We start from the raw sequence: 10,271 nt of genomic DNA on the forward strand, positions 1-10,271 counted from the left end.
CTGGCTCGATTCAAAATACTTGCAGTTTTCATAATGACCCCTAGGGGGCGGTGTGCCCAATAAAACAATAACAGCCTCATATGTTAATTTCTGAGAGTTTATAGGGGTAAAAGCAGTTTGGTGCTTATTTGCTGACTTAACTCTTATTTTTTCCCAGAAATAAAAGTGAGTAATAGGTTTAGTCTGTTCGTGATCAATCGTGAGTTAGTGCACGTGTTCAATTTCCTTCTAGGACGATTCATTGAAGCAACACTGCCACCTTGTGTTTGCGACCACAAACTGCAACTTGATCTACATTTTTAAATCTTGACTATGTATTGAACACAACGATGTAAAACTTCAATTGATCTCCTCAGATTCTAAAATATAGGAACAAAACGTGTTTTTATTCAAACTAAGGAAAAACTCCATTTGTGAAACTGGTTGTTATCAAATTTCAAACAAAGTTTCAAAGCAAACATCAAATTTAATAGAATCCATCTCATTATTTATACAGTCATGGAACAGATTAAATAAACCAAAGCATCTTAAATATGCAAACAATAAATAATGAAGATGTCATCTCTGCTTATAAATGAATTTAAATCAATACTTTGAAAAAAATTGTCTTTTAAGTATAATAAAAGTTTACAAAATAAAATCCATGACATCACTGAAAGTTCACAAACACTTTCTTCCCAAATCTCATAAATAAATGACTCATTTGATTATTTTCTTTTGAAAAAAAGAAAAAAAAAGACAAAAGGGATTAAAATAAAAAGATACCACTGAAAATAAAAATTGGCCACAAAAACACGGATCTTTAAGTTACTTTTTCATTTTTTCACCTCTAGTTTTCACAAAGTCCTGCAGTGCCTTCAGATTATTATAAAAATAATATCTTTAAACAGCAGCTGCTCAGTTTCAAAGACATTTAGACCCAAAACTGTAAAAAAATGCTGAAATAAAATTTGATTTATCAACTTTTCTGTCTAAAAATACATTTTAAAGTTAAGAAAAACTTGAAAAGAAGGTTAATTAAAGCACTGAATCAACTTTCAGGAGTTTCTGAATTCAAATTAAGGATTTATTAGCAAATAATTAAAAATATATTTGAGCAACATTTTAATAATTTGTGACAATCGAGTTATTTAAGATTAAATTCAGAAAGTGCACAGTCAGGTCAAACTTACAATCCTTTCAATAAAAGAAAAAATGTTTCTAAATGAAATTCAAACAAAACTTTTATTTATTTCCATCGCTAAGGACCACCAGGAGGCGGGGCTGAAGGTGCGTCAGCTGAGGTAGGTGTGGCCTGAGCAGACGGCGCCTCAGCTCAGGTAGGTGAGGACCACGGACTGGATGGGCATCCTGCAGACCGGACACAGCTTGTTCCTCTTCTTCAGCTTGCGGGCGCAGACGTAGCAGGACATCAGGTGACCCGTCCGTCCGTGGACGATGCAGCCGTTTTTGGGCCGCGACTGACAGATGAGGCACGGGTCCAGGCAGGAGTCCGGCAGGCGCCACTCTGCCGACACGCTGCGCTCCAGCTCGGGGAGGCACTGAGGGGGAGGAGGAGCTGTAGGCGAAGAGGGGAGGAGCTCGTTGACGTCTGAAGATAGTGAGGAAGAGCAGGGCTGCGACTCTGGAGTCCAGAGCTTCTCCTGCGAGGAGGAGGAGGAGGGCTGTGACAGTGAGAGGAGATCCTGGGAGTTTGGAGCAGAGCAGCTGTAGTCCGACTGACTCTGTGAGGAAGGAGAGCTTTTCGTTCTTTTTCCATCTGGAACGTCGACTCCTTCAGCGTCCTCCACATCACAACCTGGGAGAGAAACCAAAAATGAGGAGTGGATCTCCGGAGCAGGACTGCTTTCTGGATCCAGGTCTCCACCGGGTCTTTGAAGCCTTTTTGTGCCCATCTCAGGACTCCGGAAGGAATCCCTTATGCAGGCACACTGATGATGGAAAAGCTTTGAAGCTTTCCCTCTGATCCTATACTTTTGATCTTTTTGAGGACCTCTTCATTCAACTATCAAAGCATTCTTTAGGAAGATTGATGCCCAAAAGTTTCAACTTTTCACATTATTTAACCCAAACTGGGTTTTTAATTCATATTAAAACTTTGAGCTGTACAAAATGCAAAGACGTTCAGCTTAAAAGACCTTTAAAAACTCGGCAGACATATGGATCCGTCCATTTGAACGTTTTTATTCAAACACGGTTAAAGGTTTATGAACATTTCACATCATTTCTGGATTTATAACAGAGTCTTTTTCTAACTGGCGTCATCATTTCAGCTTCTGCGTCTTCAGTGAGCCGATCATATTAAAGCAGTCACTTATGCTTTATCATATGAGAGTAAAATTAACCTTTGAAAACTCCTGAAACGCCATGACTGTCAATAAAGAAGGTTTTTGACACGACTTTCTTTAGAAAAGATTCCTGAATTTTAGGTTTTAACCACCAAAAATGTTCATCGCTTTCAGCCATTTTACCCGTTTAAAATTACTTCACCTCAACCGCTCTGTGTGTCTGCGTCAGACTGGAGGTCAGAGGTCAGATCTGAACATGTACTTTGATTTAAAGAGCAACTTATTCTGGGTTTCTCCAGTTTCCATAACTTTGCATGGTTGCCGTGGTGATTTGCTGGCCTGAATCAGACAGAAACGTACCTGGAGCGTCTTTGGCGTCTGATTGGTTGTTTGGCTTGGTAGGAAGCGCTTTGGGGCTGGAGGCGGCGTTGGCGGACTGGTTAGGCAGCCAATCCTGACGCAGATCCCAGCAGCGGAGACAGTTTCTGGGCAGGGGGGGGTTCAATTCGTCACACTTTGAACACCTCCAGTAATCCTGAGGAGGAGGGGTGGTGGTGGTTAGAGCTGAGCGAGGAGGCGTGTCATACAGACGCAGCAGCGTGCGTTCAGACTTACAGCCTCTGTGATCTCGGTGTCTTCATCAAAGGAGTCTTCATCGTCGGCCTCAAAGATGGTGACCTCGTACACCTGGAAACACCAGAAATGTTTAGATCTTTGTTCCTCCACAGGTGGAGGATGTGGAATCCTCTGGAATCTTCCGGTTCTGCAGCTGCGTCACCTGATCATCTGCTGACAGAGACGCGTCGTCTTCGCCATAGTCGTCAGAATCGATGGACTCCACCTCGAACTCCACGCTGAAGTTGTCGCTGTCCGACTCTGAAGGCGCTGCCGTGACCTCCGACCTTTCCGACTGAACACAAAGTCCGGGTTATGGGCGGAAACAGGAAGTGGGGTGTGCGCGTTTCGAGGCGGCGGACTCACCGTGCTCTCCGAGCTCGAGGATTGGCTGCTTTGTCTGTCCCGCCCACTCACCAGCCCTCCAATCACGCACCAAGACAGGCTGTCATCGAAGGTCAGGGAGTAGCTGTCAGACCTTCTCCTCTTCCTGCCTTCCCCCTCCTCCTCCTCCTCTGCTTCATCCTCCTCCTCCACGCTCTGAGACGGCCCTGCAAGGATGAGGTGGGTGGAGTCAGATCAACAGGTTTGTTGATGGAAGCAATAGGCCTCGAGGGAAAAACTCACCTGGATCGCTGCTTCTGTGGCTCCTCCTTCTCCTCCTCCTCCTGTCAAGTGATGAAGAGCGGCCCTCTGTCTCTGCAACCTGAAACAGATTTTTAAAAGAACTCAGACCAAAGAATGTTCAAGGATGAGAAGAGCTCCAGTGTTGGAAACCTCCACTCCAGGTTTGGAGTTTTAATCTCCACGGAATCTCACCTCGGAGCCGCGGTCCGGCCGGCTGCTCGCCGATTCACCAGAGTCTGAGGCAGAATCTGTCGGGAACAAACACAGAGGTGAAGCTGAAGGTTCTGCCACTAACTGATGTTCCATCTGCAACTTCACAGAACTTTTTTTCTTGATCAAGGATAACCTAAAGACAGCGAGTTTTGGTTAAAACATTTGACATGGAGGTCGCCAAAACCCAAAGAGACATCTGGAGAACATGATCCTTTTAGGTAGCGGGACAGATCAGGATTAACTTAAGGTGATTGAAAAACTACATCGTAAATTTGGAAAAACAGATGAAAACAGATTTAAACCTAAACGTATCGTCAATACTAGCCTGTAACTACTTGGTATCGGATTGATACCCAAATTCCCAGAATCGCCCACCTCTAGTCTACAGTCACTAAGGATGCAGAACAAAAATAAAAGCAATGTTGTTGAAAAAGTCAAAGCAAGGGAACGCTGTACCAGACTTTGGGAGAACTTCAGCACTAAGAGGGAAAGAAACGAACAACAGAAAATACAAACCATCAGCTGTTACTAACAAACACTTTTCATTTGGTTTTAGGTTTGTAGTTTTTTTAATTTACGTTTTCAGCATTTCTTCCAATTCATATTTGTTTTTTCAAATTGACAATATGTCTTTTTAGATTAGAATGTGAACTTTGAGTTGAACCCTGAAAAACTCATGGGGTTTTAAAAATTTACATTGATCATATTTTACTTCTTTGTTGCTGTTAACTGCTGCTACCCAAAATGATCAAACATATACTGTACATATAAATAGAATGTTTACATTAAATCGAAAAATGTTCCCAGGTGCTTTAACTTTAACTGTTTTTACTTTTTTCCCCTCAAATAGACGATCTGGTTTTCTTTCACTTTTAGCTGATCCTGATTTGACCCCGTAGGGTGGAGCTCAGAAAAATGTCAAGTCTTCTCTCAACTTTATTTAAAAAAACAAAGAATTGAAAAGTTTCCAAAGACTCGGACCTACCTTTGTTATTTACAGCCACCAGGTTCTTGGTGATCATTGCAAACAGAACTCTGAAACAAGCATGGAGACGTTTCAAACGTCTTTCCTTGACTTTTGGAAGCAGCTGAGAGAACATGCAGGTTCTGGTCTCCCCCGGGTCCCTCTGACCCGCTCACTCACCGCGGTTCTTTCACGGAGAAGCTGTCGACTCCCAGAACCCGGCCCAGAGCGTCCTGAGCGCAGTGCACCATGTGCTGCTGCTTCTGGTCGTACAGCTGCTTCTGCATGATGTACCGACCGAGGTAGAACATCACCTGCAGGGACACCAGATGCATCATGGGACGAATTACGAGGGGGATAAAAATATTCTTCTGGCATTAAATAACTCCATGTTTCTCTGGTTGCTGCAGTCACGCCGTGCAGCAACACAAAAACAACACAAATCCAGTCAACAATCAGAAAATTTCCATCCAAGACCTTTAAGTTTAAATAAAAAATATACTTTCACACAATCAGTGGTTTAAACTGAACAAAAGTAGAACCTTTATAGATTTTTTAGCTCACTTTAATTTGGTTTAAGGCCATCACTGCGTGTGAAACGGAAACCAAACGTTACAAATCGATCAACTGGAAATTCACGGCACAGAAATCTGTCTGAAACCTGATGAAATGATCCGTGTTTGTTTTCCGCATGATGTGAAAATTCCTGCTGACTCATGAGAGTCATGAGGTTTTCTCCAATCAAAGTGTGTTTTTCTACAGATGCTCCAACAGGAGCTTCTGACACGTCAGGAGGAGGTCAGCAGACTCACCTGCTGAGGAATCAAACGCATCAATGAAACCAGTGGCGTTTGAATGCAGACTTTAGGGGGTTTAGGGGACCTGAACTACCTTTAATTAGGATTTGTTTGACTGAAAGGATTCATGCTGGATGTTCAAACACGAAACTGGGATTTCTGATAAATCCAAAAACCCTGAAGAATAGAGACTAAAGGAGAAAGGCTGATCATTACGGAACGAAAACATTTTTGCAGTAAGAACGTTTTAAAATGACTTCATCCATCTGTAACCCGAGGTCCTGAACTATGAAAATAATCTGAATGTCTCAGGACTTTGAGCCAAACCATCCAACTTCATGTCGACATTTCTCCCTTCAAATTTCAAACATCTCAAAAATGTGAAGTATAGTGTACCTCCTTCATGGTGAAGACATCTTTAGTGGCTCCGGCGTGTTGCAGCAAGGAGCAGAATTCTACCTTTGGTCTGACCTGAGCACATAAAGAGCAGACCATCAGATCAGGCAGGAAAGAGAGAAAACAGGGAAAAAACTGAAGGAAAACTGCCAGATAAAAGACAGAAAGAGCAGGCAGAAGAAAGCCAGAATTAAACTCTGGGAACAGCAGGAAAAAGACAAAAAATGTTGGAAAACGGCAGGAAAATAAAGACTGAAATCAGCAACAAAAAAGTTAACGATTAAAGTGGCTAGGGCTGGGTTTGAAGAAAGAAAAAGTAATAATACTAATAATGAATCGATCCAAGCTTAATAAATCAATAATCGATCCATAAAAGCATAAATCGATTTTTTTATGCCTTTTCTTTTCTGGTGACTCATAACAGCAGCAAAAGTCCGCTAGCTTGATGCTAACGGATAATAGAATTTCACATAGAACGGCTAATGCTAACACTTATTGTGACCTAAGCATACATTGCTGACTAAATAAACAGCTTTATATCCTCACAGGCAGGAATTTTCCTTAAGGAAACATTTTTTTAAGTTACCATCAGTGGTTTAATGCAGCGGTCCCCGACCCCCCGGGTCATTTGGGACCGGGCCGCAAGAAAGAATAAATAACTTACATTACTTCCGTTTTATTTATTTCGCCAGCCAATTGAAACGCTCGGAGCTCGTCTCGTTACGTCTCAGTTCCTCCTTCATCGAAGCGTTACTACAATAATCCTCCGCCACATCTTAAAGACCGGTCCGCGAAAACTTTGTATGACGTCATGTAACACTTTATGGTGTCAAAAATCTCATTTGTTTATTATTTCATTAACACATTTTAGAGTATGTGAACTGTATCAGATTAATATGAATATCTTCAAAACCTATATAGATTATTACTGTATTTCTATACAAAGTCTAAATGTTTAAACCTTGTAAATTCATAATCGAATCGTATAGATCAAAAGAATTTTTAAAAATGAATTTAAAAAAGGGATTTTTTTTATAAAAATTGCCTCTATCCAGGCTCTGGTGAATTGAATTGAATCCATTCTAGAAATTATTGCCGATACCCAGCCCTACAAAAAAACAGTCAGAAAATAGAAGAGAAAACAAAGTCTGGAAAACGCAGGAATATAGATGAACAGCGGAAAAAAACAGTCAGAAAAGAGTCTCTCTTACCAGATTGTTTTCATTTGTAGCGTCTGTGTTGATCTCCCTGTCAGCTGACATGATGAAGCTGTTTGTGTCCCTGCAAACAAACAGCTGATGTTAAAAGCTACACAACAGGAAGCTGTACCCACACGGAGCACTCTGATTGGTCGACTCAAGCAAAATGCAAAAAATATACATTTATACATTTAAAATCAAAAATCCAAGTCATGTCATGAGGGGCGGCCGTGGTGCAGCGGTAGGGCGGTCGACCCATGATCGTAAGATTGCAGGTTCGAATCCCGCCTTGCACGCCCATGTGTCGAAGTGTCCTTGGGCAAGACACTGAACCCCACCTTGCCTCTGGTGGGAGGTTGGCGCCAGTGTGTCCGGCAGCGGAGCCGCCATCAGTGTGTGAATGTGTGTGTGAATGTGTGTGTGCATGGGTGAATGGGACTGTGACTGTAAAGCGCTTTGGGCCTTCGTAAGAAGGTAGAAAGCGCTATATAAGTATACGCCATTTACCATTTACCATGTCAAATCATTTTTGGATTAAAGATAAAAAGCAGTCCAAGTCTATCAAAACAATAACTTTAACACAAAAACAACAACAACAACCAAATCCTGTTAATTTAACACAACAAAAAGAAACTTTCCATTACATCAGAGACAAACGGCAAATGAGATAAATTAGAACAAATTAAAGACTTTAGAAAAACCACTAAAGAGGATTTGTAGGTAAGTTTAGTTATACTTTATTTTAAAAGATGAAGAGCATATTTTTTACATTTTGAAAAGTATTCACCTTTCAGCCTAATAACAAATATTCTTAAGCAGAAATTGACGCTGCTGTAGATTTAAACTGACTGCTTTGAATGCATCCTTTAGGGGGGATTCAGCCCTCAAGAATTCAGGTCTTACCCGTATTTCCTCTGTCAGCGGCCCATCCTGTGCAAGCAGAAGCAGATAAAGTGCAGTCAGAGCAGAGCGGAGCTGCAGCCTCTTATAGATCTGCGCAGACATGTCAGGACTAGACCAGAACCTCAGAGGCTGGACTAATGTGGGCCTATCAGGCCTCAGGCTGAGTCAGCACAGATACACAACTCCTGTATGATGACTTAACAACTGTAGCAGCTGATTTAATCATCCTCTCAGAGCAGACATGCCAGGACTAGTTCAGAGTGACTCAGAAGGAAACCACAACAACCAGGTTTACGGTAACAACCATAACCAGAGTTCAACAGCAATCCAAAGGATGGAGGTCATCAGAACTGATACTCGGGATGTGAGGACATTCATCCTCATCCTTAAATAAGTTTGGCTGAATATCAAATATTTTTCCATGAAACCATAACAATGTCATAAGTCACGTATTTAAAACATTTTCTATTTTAAAATTAAATCTTAAATAGTTTTGCAGGGGAAAAAAATTCATAAATCTGGAGAAAAGAATGACAGAAGAACATCAGACGTAAGAAAAATCATTTTAAATTTTTTTAAATGTATCTTTTATTTGAAAGCAGAAAAGCTTGAACTCCAAAGAGCTGCTGTTGTTGATGAAGCAGCAAACAACAACAAAAAATACACAATCTGGTTAACATCATCATTTGACAGATCAGGATAATCTTATCAATCTTTGCCCCCACATGGGAGAAAATACAGCAGCAGACAGAAATTATACTGTTCACATTTTCGTGTGATCCCAATCTAAAAACTTGACAAAAAGTAACTGCAGAACATCTGAATAAGTTATTTATCCGTTTGTATCTTGTAGTTACAACAAAATAATCTCCTGATTTAATAAACATCATGGTCGCAGCTAAAATACAATTATGTTTAATTATTTAAACTCAGGTTAAGGTTTAAACCCACATTTCTTCTGCACTGTCCTTCAGGCTGAATACGTCCGGGCATCAGCCCCCGATGACTGAGCGGAAGGGATGAGCTGTTCCGTGCAGCTGCCACGCGCGTACATATGCCCGGACATGTCCCGCGCTCCTCGCGCTCACTTTCAAACGCTGCACTGGCTGAGACTCCGCCCACCATGATACAACAGTCACCGAACCCTCAGACTAACAACGGACGAGTTCTGCACAGGAACCGTCTGGAGTCCAAACAACAAAATCTCTGCTTTTCACATCGAATTTTTTATCAAAACGGACTCATATTTTGTTGTTGCTTTAGGAGTTAAATGTAAACCTCACATATTTTTTTTAAAACTTAACTAAACACGTCTGGATAACTAAAAATAAAACTTGATTGTGTTTCGATATTGATTCTGGCTTCAAACAAGCGTTGAGACCCATATTAAGTACATACAACGGGGAGAACACAATTAGAACTACTTAAAAGAACCTAATTTTTAATTAACACATCTTTCGCTTGTATTATCGCTGCGAAGCGCAAACTTGTTTAATAGTGTCGCGTCGCTAGGGTAGACACTTAAACCAGGAAAGCCCGAGGCTTTGAGGCCTGCTAACACAAATGTTAGCTACTGTGCAGCTAAATTAGTTTTCTGTGTCTATAGCGTTTCAATAAACTTATATGTTGTTTACGCACCTTTAGGTAGCAAATGTGGTTGAAATAATATCCCCAGAAAAGACGTAGAGCCACTAGTTTTCCAAACAGTTGGGAAGCTGCGTGGTGGTCTGTTTACTGCGCCTTCCTTAAAAAAGCGTTGGGGACTCACCAGCGCCACCTCTGGAAAAACTTTGAATTTAAAAACTACAACGACGGGACACCAAGATAAACACAAATAAAAGAAAATATTTGGTAAAAATATTAGGCAAAAGTCTAACATTTCTTAATTTAAAAAAAGTCAGAATCGCAAATGTATTAACAACAAAGGTAGTGATTTTACATATAAAAGTTATGCATTTTCAAAATAAAGTTTTCTATTTCCAAACAATAAAAGATTGAGCAGATTCCTAAACTGTGACGTTAATTCGATTTCTCTGCAACATAAATAAAAAACATAACGTTTGATTCTCTTTGAAACATTTTAAAGCCAAATGTAACTTTTTTTTTTTCGAAAAATAGGACTTTTTCATTGAAAAATGACTTTTAAAAGCATAGATTTTTCTCGTAAATTGTTGATTTTTTCCTCATAACTAGACTGCTCTATTCTCATATATTATCTTTTTAAAGGTGGTCCTGATAGCAGTTCTTAGAGAACAAAGGAAATTTGGAA

At 40.6% G+C, this 10,271-nt stretch overlaps 1 protein-coding gene across 3 annotated transcripts; it reads right to left on the minus strand.

Moving 5' to 3' along the window:
- Window positions 1-446: 446 nt before the first annotated feature.
- On the minus strand, window positions 447-9,779 carry mdm2 (MDM2 proto-oncogene). 3 transcript variants are annotated; one of them, XM_004083230.5, is made up of 13 exons: window positions 9,641-9,779; window positions 8,003-8,029; window positions 7,112-7,181; window positions 5,901-5,975; window positions 4,888-5,021; window positions 4,729-4,778; window positions 3,723-3,778; window positions 3,531-3,609; window positions 3,270-3,454; window positions 3,067-3,198; window positions 2,904-2,975; window positions 2,649-2,823; window positions 447-1,798 (listed from the first exon to the last, which is right to left on the minus strand). In XM_004083230.5, the coding sequence occupies exons 3-13, from the start codon at window positions 7,160-7,162 to the stop codon at window positions 1,311-1,313; spliced, it is 1,497 nt and encodes a 498-aa protein (XP_004083278.1). In that variant the 5' UTR covers window positions 7,163-7,181; window positions 8,003-8,029; window positions 9,641-9,779; the 3' UTR covers window positions 447-1,310. The 3 variants fall into 3 exon arrangements, with proteins under 3 accessions (XP_004083278.1, XP_020569677.1, XP_020569678.1); XM_020714018.3 differs by lacking the exon at window positions 9,641-9,779 and adding an exon at window positions 8,954-9,106; XM_020714019.2 differs by lacking the exon at window positions 8,003-8,029 and having other exon boundaries at window positions 9,641-9,775.
- Between the last annotated feature and the right edge of the window lie 492 nt (window positions 9,780-10,271).

Source organism: Oryzias latipes, chromosome 23 (assembly GCF_053564925.1).
Source record: "Oryzias latipes strain Hd-rR chromosome 23, Olatipes_Hd-rR_3.1".
Classification (NCBI taxonomy): Eukaryota; Metazoa; Chordata; class Actinopteri; order Beloniformes; family Adrianichthyidae; genus Oryzias; species Oryzias latipes.